The 22,624-nt window shown below is 47.0% G+C and overlaps 1 protein-coding gene across 1 annotated transcript in view; it reads right to left on the bottom strand.

Moving 5' to 3' along the window:
* LOC115316357 (lactosylceramide 4-alpha-galactosyltransferase) overlaps nucleotides 1–21,972 on the bottom strand; it is a 32,935-nt gene extending 10,963 nt beyond the window's left edge. The window contains exons 1-3 of the mRNA XM_042293613.1: nucleotides 21,897–21,972; nucleotides 21,748–21,804; nucleotides 5,048–5,231 (exon numbers count right to left, since the gene is read on the bottom strand). Of these exons, the coding sequence (XP_042149547.1) occupies nucleotides 5,048–5,231; nucleotides 21,748–21,804; nucleotides 21,897–21,972 (317 nt within the window). The remainder of the gene's footprint in view (nucleotides 1–5,047; nucleotides 5,232–21,747; nucleotides 21,805–21,896) is intronic.
* Nucleotides 21,973–22,624: the final 652 nt, after the last annotated feature.

Here is a 22,624-nt window from a genome sequence, read left to right on the forward strand (position 1 = left end):
AGCATTCAAAGAAAGAACACTCACAATGCGCTGACTCTGACCTCTGTTGTGTATTACACTTCATCTTCATCATCCTTTTTAGGTTATTACACACATGGAAGTAAAAAAAAAAAGAAAAGAAAAAAAAAGGAAGCTCTTAACAACGCGGTGGTAGTAGACGACGCGCGAGACAGGGAAGCCAGATCCGACTGCAGCGCCGCTAGTTCTCATGGCCGCCACCTGGGTAACTCGCCTCTGCAGGCGAGAATAGGGAGCTGCGAAACTGAGCTTGCTCCAGTAACGTTGGTTCTAGCAAGCCGGCCCAGAGCAAACTGTCACCGATACTTCAGCTGCACAACCTATGCACGAGTTCTCGGACAAACAAAAGCATTTCGCTGAGCTAGGCTCACGAGCTTGTGCCTTTGTCTTTACAGCAGACATTTGTGAGTTGAAGTAGAGAGGCCAATATTGAACGCTTATTTTTACGCTTTAAAGGTCGTTTGCAATATTGTGACGTCGCGGTCTCCTGATTGGTCGACGCTGTGTCGTACCTTTAGTTTATGCGCTAACCGCGGGGGGAGTTTTCGGCGCTGGCGGCGGCCTCTGCTCCGCCCATTGTCCAAACTCTCCTAATATAGGGCTCTGAACAAAGTTACTGGAGCAAGCTCAGTTTCACAGCTCCGCCTGCGACGTAGGCTCAGTGGCGGTCATGAGAACCAGCAGCGCTGCAGTCAAGCCTTGCTTCCGGATTGTCTAGGCCGCCAAGTTTGAATAGCAATACTTGAGCTTCGGCGAGTTGTAGATTCATACTAACACTTCGTAGCGCAAGGAAACAAACGCACAAAAAATAAATGTCAAACACTCAAAGAAAGAACACTGACAGTGCGCTGACTCTAATCTCTGTGGTGTATTACACTTCACCTGTATCTTTTTTTTTTTTTTTGCTATTATACACATGGAAGTAAAAAAAAAAAAAGGGGGGTTCGAAGCTCTCGACGCCGTGGTATGTTCTATTTCACCTTATGATCGATGTACCGCAGGAAAGGCTACAAGCGCGAGTCCCTTGTTCTGGGGCACATCTCGGCGGCACAAGCTCTCGTGCAATAAAGGTAGCTGCCAACGCTACGAGCTCGCGCTTCTAGCCTTCGCTGCGGTACAACGTATGGTGAAAAAGAGCATAGTAGACGACGCGCGAGACAGGGAAGCAAGATCCGACTGCAGCGCCGCTAGTTCTTGTGACCGCCACCTGGGCCACTCGACTCTGCAGGCGAGAATAGGGAGCTGCGAAACTGAGCTTGCTCCAGTAACGGCTCCGAGGTGGGAGGGCTCCGAGCGCCACCGCAAGCGTTCGTGAAGAATGCGCGTACTTTTAAGCTGGCGCTGAGCCACCGCTCAGTAGACAGGTCTCCCCCTTATTTAAGTTGGTCCTGCTGCTGACCCTTAAAATCGAGTTGAAGCTTGCGCGACCTGTCCTTGCCACGAACGGAAATAGCAAATAGATTTCACCTTACGGCCAAATGGACTTTAACAAGCTTGCTTGTAACGAGGTCACCAACTTATAGTCCGCCGGTCTATGACAAGCATGCCTGTGATAACTTCGGTTAAACACCATGGCCAAAAGAGAAATGTTTAACTTATTTGGTGTTCTTTTTCAAAATAAATGGCGCGAAGGTCAAGTCCGAACTGACGGTACAAGCGTTAACTCACAACTGTTGTTTTAATAATCACACAGAAGACGAGAAAGAGGTAGCGTTCTCTCTCGTCTTTCTTTTCGGTATGAGAAAATTCCCAAAATGAAATTACCTTGATGGGTAGAGGAAGTTACGTTGAAAGAACTGAGAAATAACAATAAAGAAAGAGGTCAAGTACACAGCTTGTACTTGGCTAGCCCACCTTAATATTTTATTTGGTGTATTTCACCAAAAACAGATAATGATATAAAACTTAAAGGCGCACTTGAAAAAAAAAAATATATATATATATATTTTTTATGAAGAATGTGATCGTCCGCGGCAGACGTCGGGAGAGAGTGTAAAGCGATTTTTTGAAACACTTACATAAATTATTTCATTACACCTGAAATATGTGCCACGGCTTGCACGTCTCAGCTAGAAATAGGTCGCCCGTCGCCAAAAGTTTCATGGCTGTTGTCGGAATTCAGACAGCTAAATTATTGTGCGATCTATTCTCTGGCAAATTTAGGAAGTATAGAGTCCTAAATACCGGAAATAATTCAATTCCGCCTCCCTTTCGCATCTCCTTTAGGTATCGTAATTTCCTCGTGGTTGAAGATTGGCAGACAACAGTGCGAAGCACAATTTACGTGTCTGATTTCTTACTTCGCAATCGTGTCGTTTGACGGCGGGCCACACATCTCTGATAGTACTGTTCCAATGTGAATATACTGAAAGAAATTAGTTGTTTACCTAGGTAATTCATTTACTAATTATAATTTACAGTCCGGACATAACGTCCTCCAAGGTCGATAACGTCATCATAGGAATTTTGATGATTTCAAGCGCTCTTTTTTATTTTCTTGGCCGTCGGTGAAACGCGCCGTATATACGCTCTTTAATTTTTTACTTTTCCACGCTAGAAAATTCGAGTGCTTGATAAACTTAGCAAAAACAAAACGTCATCATGCAATGAACTTTTTTGCAGATTATTTAAGAAATCTGGAGTATCTATTTTCTCGCAAACGTTTGCAAACCTAATCGTTGCAGCCGACAAAGTGAGCTGGGCCGAAAAGATACTTAAAATGCGTTCAGACGTCGAATACCTGTCTGCGCTGTGGCACTGGAAATGGCGTTTCCTCGTGCTCATCCCCATAGCACACCCATGTTTATTTTAAATCGAAATATATTTTCGGCCTTTTCACTCATCCTTCATAGGTTGAGCAGCGTTTGGTTCTCTACGGTGATTTGCAAGAAACAAGACACTTCAGAATTCTTACAGTCTACCAATTGCTTTCAGGACAAATTTGTTCATCAACATTTCATGTCATACATGAGCACTTTCCGATGCCCCGCTCTTGCCAATGACCTAGCGCTAGTGATGTGGGAATAAACGAAACTAAAGAATATTCCATGTTTATCTCAGCAGTCGCCTTTCTACAATATATTAAACCACAGAGACAAATGTTCGCGCTTACTTCTTTCGGAAAGTACCTGAAACTAGGGTGCAAAGAATAAAGTTTAAAAGTGGAAAGGAAAAGTAGGTGAACAGACAAGGTTTAACAGCTTGCCTGAGGCCTAACGAGGTTAAAGGGACCATTAAATGACCTTTTTACTTTTGCCCAAATAACTTTTACATTAAACCTTCAATGTTCACTCAATGCCGAACAGGCATCCGTTTTCGTTTCGGTTAATTAACGTCTACACACAAAAAAATTAATAAAGTATCGACTTTTTCTTTCTCTCTAACTGACCGCAAAACAAGCTGCGGCGTAATTTTGAATGTCGTCACGTACTCTGGCATAGGAACCGGACGTTCTCTAGGTAGTAGCAGAATGGCGGCGGCGAGTTGGGGATGTGCCGGTAGGGTTTTACTGCGCTAATGTAACCGACGTATTTTCAGAATCTGCACAGCTGAGCGAAATTCAATTAGATATTTTGTGAGTGCCGGTGACGCGGGTCCGTTGCGACGCTGGTCGAAAAGGGGAAGTCTGTGTGCGCTTGGACGATCCGTGCGATGCTCCTCGGCACCACACTCATCCACGAGCACGCACACTTGGGGACCTGCAGAGCCGCTCCGAGCTCTTCCCGCGTTCCGCCTTCCGCCGCACTCGCTGTCGCTCTTAACTTTCGCGGCGCGTGCACTCACCTCTCCAGTCTCGGCATACATTGACTTGACTCGGCTCGAAACCAAGCCGAGGTCCTCACTTTACCATATTTTTCCTTGTCAAAACAACAACAAAAAAAGAAAAAAAAGAAGAAGAAGAAACCGCGCCCGAGTTGGGGACAAGACATGCCACCGCATCCTCCTCGGGAGGGGACCCCTCTCGCGGTTCCTAATTAGCGGGGGCCGCGAAACAGCACAAGCCGATGGCCCCAGCTCTCCCGCTCAACTTGCATCCGGCGATCACCAACCGGATGCGCTCCCTCACGAAAACTCTAAAATAGAGAAAAATAGTCGAATTCTTTGACAACGTGTTCATCGAGTGGCAAGCGTCGAAACTACAACTGTTTCTTTTTAACCACCGCACTGCAGAAACTGTAATTCGGGCACTTCGGTACACTGCTGTCTTTCAGCAGTGCCACCGAGCGATCGATCACAAACAACGTAAAGAAAACTCGAGCAGCCAGAAAATGGCGCTGCGCGAAGAAAGCGCGAGCAGGAGTAAAGCCGTTCAGGCAGACGATGCTCGGGGACTGACTGCGCAAACGCAGTAGGGTCTTTCTCTTGCTTCTTTTACCACACGATAGATGGTGCTTGGCTCTGAGCATTATCAAATTCGGCGATTTTCGTCACACCTCAAAATTATGCTATAAATTTTGGATCTGAATATTATTTAACAAACCTTTTAGGAAACATTCGCCGGCTATTTATTGTTTATGATCACGGTGCTGGTGAGGTAGGCTCTTACCCAATAGGCGACGCGGATTCGGCTGACGTGCTGGGGTTCCGCGGATGCATCGCTGTTAAAGGCAGAGAGCTTTCAAAGGACAGAAGGTGCAAAAGAGTACGGTTTTCTTTTAAAAGTTCTAGAGAAAATAATTTTTTTAGCTCCCTATTGTTGTGTTTTTCTGTTTCTTTTTACGCCTTTTGCGAGGTGCGGGGGATGAAGGGGATGAAATTCAATGTCAAAATCGGTCCCTTTAAGGTTTATGCCTACTTCGTCCAATTTGACTCGTGATACTTTACTCTGCGACCTTTGATGCACCCTACGTGGGTGGTCTAAATTTCAAATTTTAAAGTATATATCAATGTGGGCCCTACCGAGCTTTCTAATATTATTTTTTTTTGTTAGTGGAGCTAAAGCACCAAGCTTCTTAGTGAAAACTTGCCCCGATTTCTGAAGACGCGAACCTTTAAATTTGATCAAACAAGGACTTTTTCGCCATTGTACCTGCATTGTTCTAGTTCCCGAACCGTCAGCAAGAATACCGTAGATCCTCGGTTTGTCCTCGCTGCTGATTCGATGCTACACGCCTGGCGGCTGGTTAGGCAAGAAATGCCCGATGTTTCAACGAAGAAAAAGTTTTCACCGGATTTTGTCCAATCCGGCAGACCACCGTGAGTAACTCTGTGTTCTGAAATGAATGATAGTGTTAAATATTCCTTTGGTTTACAGATAAGATGGCTTAAATTATATTAGCATTTCGCTTAGGTCGATGCGTAAATCGATTCTCCCGTAGCTGACACAAGCGCTTCAGCATATGTGGACGACACAATGCGTAACACAAATATTACAGACGACCTTTAAAAAAAGTTTTAAAAAAATCACGGGTCGCTTTTTTTTTTCTTTTTAAACTCACAGTTAATTGACAAGCACAACACATCCACTCCTTTCCAATCACTGGAATTAACGTATATCCTAGCACCAGGAGCCGAGGTATCATGTGTATAGTACGCAACATCGTCAATGCGAACGCTGCGCTGTCGCATTTTTTTTTTATTGCGAAAGCATAAATGTGTTATGGAGCGAGCTGACGTCATCAATTTGAAGCGCGAAAATGGCTCCTAGTTTCCGCCGCGATCCCAACGGGAGCGATTCGCCTTCGGTTCCATTGGCTGGCGCGCGTCGACGGGGCTCCCATTGGCCGCTGCGCCATGGCCTCCGAGATCCCGAAGCGCGCCCGCGCTAGTGCGCAGCAGACGACAAAGAGAGCGGTCGAGCGGCTTACATGCTTTCGCATTCACAACTCATAAGGAAGGCTTAGGTATACCGCGAACTTTTTATTTTTTTACTTTTAGAAATTAAATGATGGTGTCGATACAGAATTTCACCCCTATGGTTTGTGCCCCATTCAAGCACGTTCATATCTTAATTATTATGATCAGAACCTTCCCGCTGTGTAAGTGAAGGTAGAGATGCTCTAGGTCTCTTGTTTATGTTAACTTCACTGTATACTGTACAGAGAAGGGCAATAATTTTTGCAATCAAAGAGAATGCCTTACGTACAGGATCCCTAAACTGCCCTCTACGCAAATGGATATATTATTGACTGACTGGTCGCGGCTAAAAGTTACAGTACATGCAATCCTCGCTCAATCGCTTTCGGAGCAAGAAAGCTAGGGAAATTTCTGAGGCAAAAACTTTAATAGAAAAACGAGACACGTGCATTAGCACACCATGAATATCACTGTCCGAGAAAGAGATTGGGTACCTACACCTTTCTTTTTCTTATTCTGGATGCTTTTTGTTTTCTATCAGCACATTTTTTGTTTTTAATTTATTATTTCACCTTTCATTTTTGACTTTCTCGTATCATGCATTGAACAATCAGTTTATAGTAGTTGATATTGGCTGGCAAAGGAAAGTCGACCGTCGTCCTTGACACGAAGGTGTAGAGGAGCAAGGTAATAGATCCTCTCGACAGCCCTTCTTTTGAAAAGCTCAAGAAGGACCCAACATCACGAATTCAGACGAGCTTGAATGAGATGCTGGTGGAGATTTTCAAGAAATACCCGGAGTCAAAGAGCCTTTATCTGCGGCTCATTTGCAGAAGTGGCTTACACCAGGGGCCCTGTGTTGCGCTTTTTGGACACCCACGGCGACTAGAGAGAAGAAAGTGACGTCACAACGCAACAGACGCAGATTCAACATCCAATCTGCGTTTGCTGCGTTGTTGACGTCCCTTTCTTCTCTCTAGTCGCCGTGGGAGTCCAAAAAGTGCAACATGAACTCCAGGCTTTTATGGTCTCCCCAAAATCCACAAGCCTAACGTCCCCTTACGATCTATTGTAGACTTCTCGGCCTCGCCACTTCGCACGCTTTCCAGTTACTTCTACCAGATGTATGCCCCTCTCGGGGGATGTACGCAATGTGGAACATGTTCCTCAAGAATAGGAACGAAAGCTCGTTCCTCGTTCCTTCTGATATTTGGAACGCGTTAACCTATAGTGTCACTAAATAAGCTACGCTTCAGAGTATCGACACTTGGCCATTTTGTGTCCTAAAATTATGGTTGCCGGTTATCTGAAGCTTTATCTGAAATCCCAGGAAACGCTTTTCCGTTCTCCACAAATGTTTAAACAGTTCACAACAGAGCAAAACAATATTACATGATCTTCCTAACACTGAATCTAATCCTGAGGAAGTAGCACCTTTGAATCATGACGATCGGTAGTTGCGTCTGCTCTGCATACGCGCCAAAATGGCGGAACCACAGCAATGTCGGGGAACGGAGTGCCGATACTCTAAGCGCAGCTCATTTAGTGGCTCTGCGTTAACCCTCGGCCGGACTCGAAGCGCGCGCTCTCTTTCTCTTCTTACGGCCTTTTCAATTGGGGCAAATCGCTACCTCCCGCCGCAATTCGCGGGGGGCGCTGTCACCTCACCCCTGGCCTACCCTTTGCCGTTTGCACAGAGCGCGTCTGACAGTGTATCTCAGCGCTGTCGCAACTTGCGGCCTAGATTTTATAGCCTTTGACACCTGATCCTTATGTTTAGACACTCAGCCACTCTCTAATGCGCTTCTGACGAGCCCAAAACGGTGAATATTTGACGCATGTCTTTGAGAGATTTGGATGTAAAAAGTAGTAAGTAGAGACAGCGAATGCAATTGCGGAAAAACTATACTCGTCTTTACCTCCAAGACTTCCGTTGCAACTCAAGAACAGGAGGAAACGGACCCCTTCTACGTGGAGGATCTTTAAATGATAAATAATTCGTACACTCTCTTGAAATGTAAGAAGCACGCCCAATCTATCTATTGCCGCGGTTTGGATCATCGTTTCATAGGCCGCCCATGATGTCGGTCAGCTGCTCTAGACGAGGGTGTAGTAGTCTATACAATTTTCGCACAGTGCATATTACAACCTCAAGTGCTTCCTCAAGGGCTTGCGCACATATTCAGCAAATTTTTCGTCACAGGGGAACGCAGTTTGCTGACGACACTGCCTGCCGATAGAGTGACTTAAATCGAACCGAAGTTCAATAAACCGTTTTCGAAACAACAACCTACGAAGCTCGAAAACCAGCGCAAAGCAGCTCGAAGGGACTCTGTGAGTGGGGTGAATTGGGGTGAGGTGGTTGCGCCCTGGCGACAAGCAAGTGAACTACATACTGAAAAAAAAAAAAATGCCATTGACTCCCTGGCGATTGCAAAGACCGCAAGAAGAGAAAGAGAGCGTGCGCTCCCAGTCCGGCCGATGTTAACCTTACAAGTTTCATATCTAAAAAGTGAAAGCCGTTTACAACTCCCTGTAACGCCGAATTAGAGCGCAGCTCTTGAGGAGGAGGAGGAAAGGGTACTTGGGGGTCAACTGACCGGGGGGGGGGCGTCACGTGACCTTGGGGAGTCACATGACCTGGGAGTAACATGACGATGACAATGCCGATGATGTCATCAGTGACGTCATTTATTACGTCATCAGTGATGATGACGATGCGGATGCCGGTGACTTCATCAGTGACGTCACTAATGACGTCATCAGTGATGATGCCGATGCCGATGCGGATGCCGGTGACGTAATCAGTGACGATGACGTCATCGGGGGGTCACGTGACCTCGGCGGGGGGTGCGTGACCTCGGGGGATCACCTGACCTCGGCGGGGGGTCACGTGACCTCGGCGGGGGTCACGTGACCCCAGGGGAGTCACGTGACCTCAGGGGAGTCACGTGAGTTCGGGGGTGACGTGACCTCGGGGAGGTGGGTCACGTGACCTCGGGGGGGGGGGGGCACGTGCCCCCCCCCTCGAGGTCACGTGACCCCGGCGGGGGGGCTCGCGCGGTGCATTATGGGACATTTCCCATAATGCACCGCGCGGTTACACCGACGGCGACGCCGCTCAAGCCGGGAATGGGCGCCTAAGAGCTGCGCTCTAAAAAAAAAGAACTCGTTCCCGTTACAGTTAAAAAATGGAACGTGTCGTTACATATAAGTTACATTTGTATTTTGCTGATTATCATATTGAATGGATCAAGCTGAGTTTAATATTTGTTTATCATCCCATCAAATGCTAACATGAAAATTTAAATGCCGTGATGGAAGGGCACCTGGAGAAGAACACAAGTGGAAGCAGAGATTTATTTCATGATATATTCACCAATAAAATCTGACATTTTAACCATATTCACGTTTGTGGTGGGATGTGCAGGCGAGCCAAAAGTACTGTTGCATATTGCACGGCGTTTTACAACAGCCTCGCATGCTTAAATCGAACAAAGCATCTTGTTCGAACTTAACGACGGTTGCTTTTCGATGTTGCTGTCTGCACTGATACGAGCAAGTTAAGAAGAAGGTAGGACTTTCGGGAGATCAGTCTTGAAAACTACAAGTCCTTCTTTGCGAAGGTAGGATTCGTTGATCAATTTGAAGGAGGGGGACAAGGGGAGAAGGGAGTAACGGTGAATCTTTCGTGTTTTTTTTAAGTGACCAATGTCCGGTATAGAAGAGTGCGTTCGATGTCTGGTAACCTGTTCTTTTGTTGTAACTGTGGGTCTCTTCGTGCAAGTTCAGTGGCGGCTGTAGTGGGCCTTAGATTTCTGCGTGTATGTGGATTTGCGGAAGCAAAGCAAGTAGCTGAGTTTGAAACGTCCCTCTTTCTGTTCCTTTTACTTTTCCTTTTTCCTTTTTGGTCTGCAGCCTCTGGCACTAAAAGAAGAATCAGTGTCCACTAGCTCTCATGTACCCAACTGTTACCAAGCGAGGACCACAAAAAATAAACCGTAATATAAGTAACCAAACCGTCAACGAGATTCTGCTCTTCATAAAGATATTGTTTTTATACTCTGAAAATTTCCCTCTTAGAAATAAAATCAAAATTATCCCAAGGGGGGAAAAAAGGAATGCCGTTCCTTTTGCCGTTCCAGTAAAAATGTAACGAGTTTCCGTTCCAGTTCCACCGATGCCAAATGGAACGGCGGCGTTCCTTCATTCCTCCTAAGCAGCACGTGTTCCCAGAACGCCGTTACTTGGGATGCCGTTCTGTACAACGCTGGATATACGTCGACCTATGTGAAAAACACCGGTCACTTCTTAGAGAGTGTTTCTCAAGTAAGACTCAACGGCGATGACTGCATGGTATCCCTCGACGTTGTGTCCCTTTTTACAAGCGCCCCAGTTCCGATGGCGGTCACCGCAGCCAGAGATGTACTCGAGAAAGATAAAAAAAAAAAAAAAAAAAACTAGGGCTCAAAAACCAGCCTCAATGTGAATGAACTGTGTCGCCTGAACGAATTCTGTCTCGGCAGCACATATTTCAATTTCCAAGGTGAACTGTTCGAACAAGTCAGCGGAACTGCAGTGGGTGCCTCGATCTTTGTCACGACGGCAAATCTTACGATGAAAACAATTGAGCAGAGAGCGCTACGATCTTTCACCAGCAGGCCCAAAGTGTTCTTACGTTATGTGGATGAGTGTTTCTGTATTTTAAATAAACCAGAAGCCAACAATTTCTTGGCCCATCTCAATTCAATTGAGCGTGCCATTCGGTTAACCATCGAATGCGAAAAGGATAACACGTTACCGTTTCTCGATGCATTGGTGAAAGAGCAAGAGGAAGAACTGAAGTTCGCTGGGGGTAGGAAACCAACGCACACTGGGCGCTACCTTCAGATCGACTCGAACCCTCCAAAAAGTCGCAAAAAATGTCAGACCGACAGAACACCGACTGAAGAAAAGAAAACCAAAGCATCACTGCTGTTTTGAAGGACAATGGCTACAGCAACAGCTTTGTTGTGCTCATTGCCCGTCTCAAAGGTCGCACATGCCGAAGTAGAGAGACATTGTAACACACGCAGCCTCGGCCCATCGCGCGCTTTAGCGTCCCCTACGTAAGCGGGACAAGCGAAGCGCTGGCGCGTGTGCTAAGAAAATAAGAAATCCAAGTATCCCAGAAGTGTGTCCTCAATGCGACGTTTCATGCCGTGACCCAAAAATCGCCTTTCAAAAACAAGAGCACAGCGGATGGGCTACAAGATCCCATGTGCAAAGTGCCCCGCTACTTACATCGGCGAGACGAAACAATTTTCTCAGCCCATCACACAGCATAATAACAACGTACGCAAGTTCGACCGGGAGCGCAGCGCCGTCGCGGCGCACTGCGATGTTCACGGCCACCTAATCGACTTCGCGAACGCGCAAGCGATTGAAAGTGACCCACAATTCCGAAAAAAGGCTTTTCCTGGAGTCCTGGCACATTCAACACACACAGGGAAACACAAACAGGTCCCTGGTGCTTTGCTAACGGTGTATGTCTATGGATTCCGCCACCTGACAACGGCAACAATGAAGAAACCATTAGTATAAAAAGAAAAGAAAAAATTTCGAGTCATAAACAACTAAGAAAAAGGTGAAAACTGCTCGTGCTCCACGCGATTTGATAGTAAGCGCTTGTCCAATTAATATCTGTGTTCCGTCCTTGTCCTTTTCGCTTTGTAATTAAGATGTTTACGCAACTGGCCCATAAGTTAATTTCAATTCCGTATCTTTCTTCTACAACGGGCCCTTTTCCGTGAGTTTGTTCAGTAGACCCTGTTTCCTTTTATGTAAATTTTTTTATTGCCACCTCTATATGCAAAGCGAGGTTCTACTCTTTCGCCATCAGACATCATGTTTTGCAACAACACCTGAGTGCCCTTTTTGGATATGCAAAACCATCAATGCAACATAACAAGAGGATGTGCAAGATCCTAAGACCAGAAATGTGGCGACAAGTGCGGTTTTACTGGTGAGTAGTTGATGGTAAGCGCTTGGCCTGTTCAAAGCTTTGTTCTGCCTGGGTCCTTTGCGCTTTGAAACTAAGATATTTACCCAACTAGACCAACAGTTAATTTGAATTCAGTATCTTTCTTCTTCAACGGGCCCTTTCCCGTGAGTTTCTTCAGTAGACCCTGTTTCCTTTTATGTAAATTTAATTACCACCTCTATATGCAAAGCGAGGTTCTACTCTTTTGCAATCAGACATAATGTGTTGCCACAAGAACTAAGTGCCCTTTTCGGATATGCAAAACCTTCAGTGGAGCATAACAAGAGGATGTGCAAGATCTTAAGATCAGAGATGTGGCGACAAGTGCGGTTTTACAGGTATTGCTTCAGCGTTCTTGCCTTGTGTGGAAACTACAACGACAAAGGTGGCGGACCTAGATAAGGACCTTCTTGAATACGGCCAGAAAATTGACTCAATTCCTGGAGGGATCTTATGTCCCTCATCTGAAAAGCCTACGCACTCCTAAAACGCAGCGGAAGGGTGAATCTGTTTCACTGTTTGGCGGAGAACCTCTTCCAGAAGATATAGGCTAGGTACTAGAAAAAGGCCCTGAATTTTGTACAGAACCTAACCGGAAAATAGTTTATATGTTGTCTAACGTCCACGACATCGCTTCAAAAGCTGAGTAAAATGATAGAACGAGATGCGTAGCAGACTGCGTGGACGTATAATGACAGCAGGCCCTCCATGCGAGAAAAAAATTGAACGTATCTCGTATTGTTGATAATTTTCGAGAAAACGATATAAACTTGGTGAATTTAGAAAAGGGAGGAGGTTTTGTAATGGCAACTAGAGACGTCTACTTTAACAATGCTCGGTTGGACATTGACTAGAATTTTAACTGCTTGGAAGGGTTTGAACCCAAAGTGATCAAAGCAAAGTCTCTCCAACTTTGCAACAGATTGGACTTAACTCACGAAACAGATTACCGCAGCAAAAGGTGTCCAATTAGAACTGTTTTTTACGGCGAAAACTCACAAGAAAAGTTGCCCAGTTCGAGTAGTTGTAACTGAAAAAGGATCATGGCAGGGAGCTATGTCTCTATTCCTTCAACTCCACCAAAAAAAAAAAAAAACCTTGAACGGAACGATCTCTTTTTAGAGCGCAGCTCTTACCGCTCATTCACACTGGAAGCGGATCCGCGTTCGCAAAGCGGTTGCGAACGCGGTTGTATAAAGATCCAGTACAAATGCACGTGCACTTGATGTCATCGAGTGCGCGTGCAATTGCACTGGATCTTTATACAACCGCGTTCGCAACCGCTTCGCGAACGCGGATCCGCTTCCAGTGTGAATGAGCGGTTAGGCGCCCGTTTCCGGCTTGAGCGGCGTCGGCGTCGCCGTCGCCGTTGCCGTCGGCGTAACCGCGCGGTGCATTAAGGGTAAATTTTTCCGAAGGGACCCGAGGACTCCCGAAGGAACCCAAGGTCGTCCCGAAGGAACCCGAGGTACTTCGGGAGGACCTCGGGTCCCTTCGGGAGGACCTCGGGTTCCTTCGGGAGGACCTCGGGTTCCTTCGGGAGTTGCATGCAACAGGTTACATGCAACCCGTTGCATGCAAATGGCATACGAGTTGTTTGCAACCTGTTGCATGCAATCCAGGTTGCATGCAACCTGATGACGTCATCGTCATCCGCACCATCATCGTCATCATCATCCGCATTGTCATCATCATCAGTGACGTCACTGATGACGTCATTGGCATCCGCATCGTCATCGTCATCATCACTGATGACGTCATTGGCATCTGCATCGTCATCGTCATCATCACTGATGACGTCATCAGTGACGTCACTGATGACGTCATCAAATCGTCACCGTCAAGGTCACGTGACCCCCCGAGGTCACGTGACCTCAGTGGGGTCACTTGACCTTAGGGGTCATGTGACCCTTAAGGTCACGTGACCCCTGAGGTCACATGACGCCCTAAGGTTACGTGACCCCACTGAGGTCACGTGACCCCCCTGGAGTCACGTGAACCCCTGAGGTCACGTGGCCGCCTGAGGTCACGTGACCCTCTGAGGTCACGTGACACCCCTCCCCCGAGGTCACGTGACTCCCTTGACGTCACCCGACCTCCCATGAGGTCACGTGACCTTAAGGAGTCACCTGTCCCTCAGTACGCTTCCATCTTCCTCCTCAAGAGCTACGCTCCAACCGGCGTTACAGGGAATTGTAACGGCTTTCATTTTTTATTTCAATCCCACAGACATTAATTGCACACATTAAACAAAATGGCACCCCAGCCAGGATTGGGTTTTCTCTTGGCGTGAAAGACTAGTTTTACTCAGTCCCACAAAAAGAAATGTTTGCGGCCGCCAGTGCATACATCGAGAACCATGAAACTGTGTCCTTTCAAAACTCGCGTGGTATTTTTGTAGGGTCATTCTTGTAGCTTCTCCAGTTCTACCTTACCTCCACTGTAGTGATATTCAACAACAATGCATTTATTCAAAGGAAAGGAATACTGAGAAGCTCATGCGTAGAACTAGTTCCGTGTAACATCTCTCAATGTGACAAGAACATAGCCCAGAAGCTTCCAGAAAACTTGGTCTCACGTGTGTTCAGATATGTTTATGACTATCTTGTCCTGCTGCATGAACGTCCTGAAAAAAACGACTCAGTCGTAAATAAACTTTACACCACGTTCCTCAGGCAATCTAAGGGACTAAAGTTTAAACACGAACTACCAGATGGCAGCATGCTTCAATTCCTAGATCTTCAGCTGTCCTTTGAAGACAATTACATATGTTGGACCTACAAACCACGGTCGAAAACATCACTTTTTTCCATTTGATTCGGCGCATTCTAAAATGATCAATAGAGAGGAACGGCGAAAAGCTGCCCCATAGCAGCCTTGCAAAAGTATCATGCGAGGACACAGCCAATCAGAGTTTTGAGGCACAAGTTCAAAAACTCTACATTAATCTGGATATACCAGTTCTTTAATCTTCGGTGTAGCAGAGAGCTTTATCATTCATAATGAAAGAAGAAGAGATAAGACGCGCCGACCGGCAGTTGTACCCTACCAACACAGAGTCTTACCCAGCTTGAAACGAATAGCGTCTAAATTGACATACAGGTTGTAACACCAAATCCTGGTGAACTTTAAAAAAACTGTGTCCGAAAATCAACTCCTGAAACGAACAACAAGAAAAATGCTCAGTCCAGCACGCTCATAAGTATGTCAACTGCAACGTCAACATCATATACGAAATTCCGTGCACATGTGGGAGAATGTACGTTGGTCGATCTGGGCGCTGCGCAGATGTACGACTACGAGAGCATGACCTTTCCCAACATTTGTCACCCTCAGGGCACCCGGCCATACATGTCACAGACAGTAAATGAACTCCTTTATTTAATCAAACAAAAGTCCTCAATCCCTTTCGGAGCAAGAAAGCTAGGGACGTTTTTGAGGCAAAACCGTTGGGACTAGTCTCTCGCACTACTCCCAACGGTACTAGTGCGAGAGACTAATGGAGCGGTGCAACTGTTACTCGCCTTCCCGCTAGTCCGTGAGGGGACTAATAGTTGTAATGAGCCGTATCGCGGGCGTGCGGCCCGATGGTGGCGCGGGATTGACCTTCAGAACGGATCTCGGTGTGTTAAAGTGGCGAAATGTGTCGTCACGGGGGAACGGTGGGGACGCCATCAGGATCGCCGGTGGAAAGGAGCTCATCCGAAACAGTGCGAGAGGGAATGTGACCGCGGCAGGCGTGGGGAAGGGAAAAAGGGAGGACGAGCGGGTAGCACAAGGGGAGCAGGCCCAGATTGTCCTGACGACGAACGGACGAGCCACCCAAAAAGGCTGCCTGCCTTGGACGGCCGTTGCCCAAGACCACCACCAGCGAGCTGCCCGACAGGCTGCCGCCAGCCCGTAACCTGCCCGAGAGCTGCCACCCTTGACCTGTTTTTGACCGACGAAGAAATCCCCTCGAGCCACCCCCGATCTACCGGCCTGCGGACCACGAGGAGCCAACGAGCCACCCGAGAACGCCACAGCCCGTCGAGCTGTTGAGCAGCTTATCAGTTAGCGACCCGACGACGGCGACCATTCCAGCCAGTAGTATTAAAATGTTAAAAGTATTTGCCTGTCTCCTGCTTGCTCTCCACCGAGGGAGGAACCCCGTTAACTGAATTTCAGATCGAAACTTTACATGGTTGTGGCAAAGCACTTGCTCCCCTCGGGGACTAAGTCGCGCTCCCCTTTTTCGTACAGTATATACACCACGCATGCGGTACAGGGGACAAACGGTGAGACATGACGACATGTTTTTGTTGCACTTGTGTCTGGATACTTTCCTTATGCCGAGATGAACCTTTAAACAAATTCGGGCCATTTTTTTTTACGGGGGGGGGGGGGGGGGGGTGGGGGGGAGGAAGGAAGGGCAGAAAAAACAACGAGTACGCCATATCGTTGAGCTACATGTTTTAGGTTATGCCGTGCCTTGTGTAAGTAGGGTACCATTACCACTCGTTTTTTCTCAACATCGCGCCTAAGGCTTACTCCTTCATTTACTCTTTTAACCAAGACACACACCACTTTACTTAACACCGGCCAGGAAAATTGGGATGACCGGATTATTTGAATTTGGGCATTAAAGCTGTCCTTAATTTAATAAAAACCGGGCTTTTTTACAGCGGAGCCAAGACCTAAGAGTTCAATCCCCCTCTTTACAATTTTTGAGTGTGCAGAAGCGTAATGCAAAATGTCTTTTTTGAACGTGGGGAGAAGAACCAGCATAAGTGGTTGGTGCAAAGTAAGAGGCGAAAGTTCCAGAAATTGTAGGACGCCTTCCCTAGGCTCTTACTTTGCACCAATGGTGTATTGTGACACCCTTTGTCCTATATAATACACCGCACAACTTCAATTCAACGTGCAGCGCCCTACGCTCGAAGAGGCGGCCCCAAATTTTAGGAAAGGCTCGATAGCCGTGTAGTAAAACTTATTAAAATTGCTAGTGTACCGTGCTACTGACTACAAAAAAAAAAAATAATAATCGAAGTTTTCTTGGCCCTACTGCAGAAACTCAATGTTTTCTTTCCGTGGTCTTTGATACGTACGTTAGCTACTTAAAAAGTTATATCGCACCGTCATCAAGCCCCTCGTACAATTTGGGGCCGTCTGTTCGAATGTGAGGCGCTCTACGTCGAGATGAAGTTTTGGGCTGCATTATTTGGGACAAAAGGGTGTAGGGTGATACCCTCTTTTTAAGGGGGGGGGGGGGGGGGGGGTGAGGCTTTGTGAACATTACCTATCACTTAGATTCAACGTAGGGGCATGCTCACTTGCCGTTACACTGCCGAAATTTTTTATGTAGTCCAACTCTGGAGGTAACACTAATATTATAGGTAGATATAAGGAAAAACTTTCCAGAGAAACTTCTGATGCGTTTATTCCACAGGGATTGGGGGAGCGCCGCGTGATTCACCTCTCAGTGGCTTTATCACAAAAAGAAACACCCCTTTTTAAAGCGTTAAAGCTCTCAAACTATCGCTTCGCGCTCCAGAGATCGCTAGCCATTGGCATGTGCCTGTATATTCTATGCGACTTTCTTTCTTCTTCTCTTTCAAAGATACATTGAGGTGTGAGTTTCAGCGTTTTTCCTGTCTCCTGTTTTCTTCAACAGTTTTCTACGCTGTTCGCTAATTTTAATGATGGAAATTGTAGGCTTGTGTGATTTTTAGGGGTCGGGCTGTTTTGCAAAATAATTATATATGTATTAATAAATCTTCTGTTCGGGCTAGTTGGTTCATTCTAATTAAAGTGTTTAAAAAACGGGGCCAAAACGATGGCACAGACTAAACGAAGACAACATGACAAGCGGTAATTATCAGCTGATTTTTATTTGAACTTGTTGTCACGTATATGCACACACATTTCTGCCCAACCCGCATGAACAACCATTTATTACCTTTAGAAACAGCCGTCCAGACACGTGACTTCTTTTTTAAAGGGACGATGAAGTACCTTTTTGCTTTTGCCCAGATAACTTTTACATTAAATCGTCAATGTTCAGTGAATGCCGAACAGGCATCCGTTTTTATCTCGGTTTATTAAGTTCTACACAAAACTTAATGAAACATCGACTATTTCTTACTCTCCAACTGACCGCGAAACAAGCTGCGGCGCAATTTTGACGGTCGTGACGTACGCTGTTTCGGCAACCGGAAGTTCTTTCGGAAGTAGGAGAATGGGAGCGTTAGCGGCAGTTAGCGGCGGCGAGTTGGCGGTGTGTCGGTAGGTTTTACTGCGCTGATGGCGCTGATGTCACCGATGTATTTTCTAAATCGGCGCTTCTCATCGCCGCGATAGCCATGGACACATCGCAGCTGAGCGAGATTCAATTAGATATGTTGCGCTACAGCGACAGCATGGGACTAGTCCGATACGCCGGTATGCCTGTTGAGAAGTGCGGCGAGTCTTCCGGTGAAGACTCCAGAAGTCAACCCAACTGTCATTGTTGGTAAAAGGCGGCCCGTGTAAGTCGTTTGCAAAGCGACGTAGATAGAGACAAATAGCCGCGGCGTTTTTCGCGGCCTCGGAGATGCAGAAGCGAGCCGACGTTGAAAAAAGATACGTTTGAACTACGAAAGTGTCAGCAAGAACCACGTAAACACCTGTTCACACTCAGAGCGGACGTGCGCGTTTCATGGAAGTGCTGTGTTCGCGCTGTTGGTAAGCCCTTCGGGACTGATCTTTCACGATTGCGACTCGATACTGACGCGACACTCGGCAAAGGAAGGTTGGACCGGCATTGCACGTAGCTCCCACGAACTGTTACAGCTCGACAGTGACGTGCAGTCTGTCAAAATAAAAATGGCGTACTAATAACGAACTGTACATACCGTGTTACAAAGGTAATCAATACGGCGTTCATTTAAGCTCTATATCACACAAGAGCGATGCTATATGCACTACGTAGTGCCCTTTGGACGGAAATTCCTATACGCACTACCCGCAGAGCTCATGCCGCTCGGGCCACCCTTTTTCGAACTGCGCGTGTATCGCTGGGGAGCTCGTTAACACAGCCCCCCGCCTGCGTTCACGCCGCTTCGCGGCGACAGTATACGGTTGCTAATTAGAAAAGTTAACAAGTACACGCCGCTTCGCGGCGTCCAGCCGGCAACCCAAGCTCTGCTGTCCCCGATCTGCGAAGTTTCGGCGACAACATTCGGTGTTTTTTTTTAGTGTTCATCGCAAAAACGAAATATAAATATCGCCAAATGCCTCGACAAAACAACGTTCAAGAAAAAAAAAAAGTATGCTCATCGCGATTCGAACCCGCGTCCACTTGTGCAGAGAGCGGACACCTTAACCCAAACGCTATGCCACCGCTTTGAAAACTCGTTCTGACCATTCGTTTTATACGAGACAAAGTGCGTATAGCAATTTCCGGCCGAGCGGCACTCCGGAGTGCATATAGCATTATTCATCACACAAACCAAGAAGATAGAATCGACAACCGTGTTCGTCAACACTGCCTCGGAAAACTAGGGGAAGAGATTGACCTCACCCCTTAATCTAAAATTGAGGTCAGCGTTCAAATAACGGGATGGGTCCACAGGGGTCGCGCGGGAATATTCCCTTCAGCACGCCAGCCGGTCGTGGGCAGACGGTCCTCGCCAAGTACCGTCGGAGCAACGCTGCGCCGGATTCGGAGTGCCTGCTTCGGAGTGCCTGCTAGGCCTATCTGCGGAGCTCGCTTTGTCGCGGTTCGGTGAATTCGTGGACGTTCTGGCTTTTCTCGGGTGTTTGTGGATCCAGGGTTCTTGTTCGTCGTGGTCTGTTTCAAGTACTTTTTTCTTGCTGCTTGAAGTCGGGACGCACGAGAAGAACACGTAGAAAAAATGAAAGCCGTTTACAACTCCCTGTAACGCCGAATTTGAGCGCAGCTCTTGAGGAGGAGGAGGGAAGGGTACTGGTGGGATCAGTTGACCTCGGAAAGGGGGGGGTCACGTGACCTCGGGGGTCACGTGACCTGGGAGATCACGTGACCTCGAGGGGAGGGGTCACGTGACCTGGGGGGTCACGTGACGATGACGTTATCAGTGATGATGACGATGACGATGCGGGTGCCGATTACGTCATTGGCATCCGCATCGCCATCGTCATCATGACTGATGACGTCATCAGTGACGTCACTGATAACGTCATCGTCATCATCACTGATGACGTCATCGTCACGTGACCCCCCAGGTCACGTGACCCCCCCCCTAGGTCCTCCCGAAGGAACCCGAGGTCCTCCCTAGGTCCTCCCGAAGGAGCCCGAGGTCCTTCCGAGGTCCTCCCGAAGAAACCCGAGGTGCTTCCGAGGTCCTCCCGAAGGAACCCGAGGTCCTGGGGGGGTCACGTGACGATGACAGGTGACCCCCCCAGGATACTGTCGCGATGCGGATGCCAATGAAGTCATTGGCATCCGCATCACCATCGTCATCGTCACTGATGACGTCATCGGCATCCGCATCGTCATTGTCATCATCACTGATGACGTCATCGTCACGTGACCCCCCCTAGGTCCTCCCGAAGGAACCTGAGGTCCTCCTGAAGTTCTCCCGAAGGAGCCCGAGGTCCTCCCAAGGCCCTCCCGAAGGAACCCGAGGTCCTTCTGAGGTCCTCCCGAAGGAACCCGAGGTCCTTCCGAGGTCCTCCCGAAGGAACCCGAGGTCCTCCCGAAGGACCTCGGGTTCCTTCGGGAAAATTTACCCATAATGCACCGCGCGGTTACGCCGACGGCGACGCCGACGCCGCTCAAGCCGAAAACGGGCGCCTAAGAGCTGCGCTCTAAAATAAACGTTCCTTGATCGTCGCGGTCAAGTAACTGAGCCCAACGCTATCGGCCGGTCGGCCCGTCAACCCTGCAGCCCCTGTTCCGTTTACCACACGATAGATGGCGCTTGGCTGTCAGCATTATCAAATTTGGCAATTTTCGTCACATCTTTAGTTATGCTCCAAAATGTAGATCTGAATATTAGTTAAGAAAACTTTTAGGAAACATTCGCCGGCTATTTATTGTTTACGACCGCGGTGCGGTGACGTAGGCTCTTACCCAGTAGGCGACGTGGATTCGGCTGACGTGCAGCGATTCCGCGGATGCATCGCAGTGAAAAGGCAGAGAGCTTTCGAAGGAAAGAAGGCGCAAAAGAGTCCAGTTTTCTTTTAAAAGTTCTATAGCGGATAATTTTTTTGGCTCCCTATTTTTGTGTTTTTGTGTTTCTTTTCAGACCTTTCACGACGTAAAGTGTGAGATTCTATTTCAGAATCGTTTCATGGTTCCTTTAAGTAAACAAATCAACAATCTCTGTCTTAATTATATGTTTTTGCGTTTTTTTTTTACTTTGTCGATTACAAGGTAGGTGTGCAGCCACATCGCTTAACGTAATAACCAAAATTGCCCGCCCCCCCCCCCCCCCCCCCATTTTTGCGCAAACAAAGTTTAGGTTCTCGTGCTCTATTATTGAAGCAGCGCCGTTTGCCGCATGTAAACTTTCCCGCAGTCAAGCGGTATTTCGTATAACACATTCGTGACACATTCAGTATATCGCGCTGCGTGTTTCTTAGAACAGTGTTTTTTTCTGTCTTGTCAACATCGGGCAGATTAATGCAGGTCGGGCAGAGGTATGTGATGATGACTTCAAGTGAAAATAAATTGTGACTCCATGACATGCCCTGTTCTCTTCGTTACTTCTTTGCACGCGTGTTTTTTTTGGCGCATTTAAAAAAGATTTTAGTTAATTATATATGTTTTTGCAGGGAACCAGAAAGAATCCAGTCGAAATTTATGAGTGAGTTTCAAGGCAGTACTTCTCGCATGAGGACTTTTTGCACGTTTCTTCACAAATTCTACACGTAGTATTAAGTCGAAATTTTTTTGCACTACTACTCACCTTCTCGGATTTCAGACATGACTTTGCATGACGGACCAAGGACACTTTGTTTGATCACTGTAAATGAGACAATTCAGAAATGAATTATTTAAAAACAATTCAAAATCCTGCCGTCCTTCCTTAATATGGATGACCTCCTGGAAGCATACGCGTGCCCACCGATATCAAAGTGGTGTATACTAAGCCAGATCTTGCGCACATTTGTTTTCGTTTCACTAAATTCATCCTACAGATCTCACTGGGTGAGCTGGTAGTAGCAATAGTTACATGCAATTCTTTCGCATAACTGTTTGTTGACGGATCTTTGTAATAATGGTATTTCCGAAGGTATACGTTGAAGAACTTTTTTTTAATATATATCTGACAACTCATAAAACGGTGAGACTTATACAGCTTTATGATACAACGGTAAGACTCATATGTCTTTTTCATACGTATGAACCTTTACTGCACAATAGGTATGCCATATTGACATTTAAGACAAAAAAGAAAAGCGGAGAATCCACCAATGGCCTGCTCTTCCGGCAGTCCGAAGAGGTTTCGAAGATTGGCGGCATCAGTCCGCGGCTCCAGTGAGTCCGCGCCGACCGTACAGGGAAGTGCACCTTAGAGAAGAGTGCGCCTCCCAGAGCGGGAACTACGATAAAAACACAAATATACACGAGAGAAAAGAAGCACATCATAACTATGGTGTTTCTACAATATTTAAATAAGAAAGTGTCTTTTAGACCAAAGACTGATTTTTAACAGAAACCCCGAATCCCGCGATTCTGCCTGTCAGTCCGTCGGTCTACAAATTTTACGCCTAAATTTGACGGAGAAATTTACTCCACATGATTTCAAGTCGCATGACTTCAAGCCACGTGACGTCGTAGTA

This window comes from Ixodes scapularis, unplaced genomic scaffold, assembly GCF_016920785.2.
Source record: "Ixodes scapularis isolate PalLabHiFi unplaced genomic scaffold, ASM1692078v2 PGA_scaffold4__175_contigs__length_147842914, whole genome shotgun sequence".
NCBI classification, from domain to species: Eukaryota; Metazoa; Arthropoda; class Arachnida; order Ixodida; family Ixodidae; genus Ixodes; species Ixodes scapularis.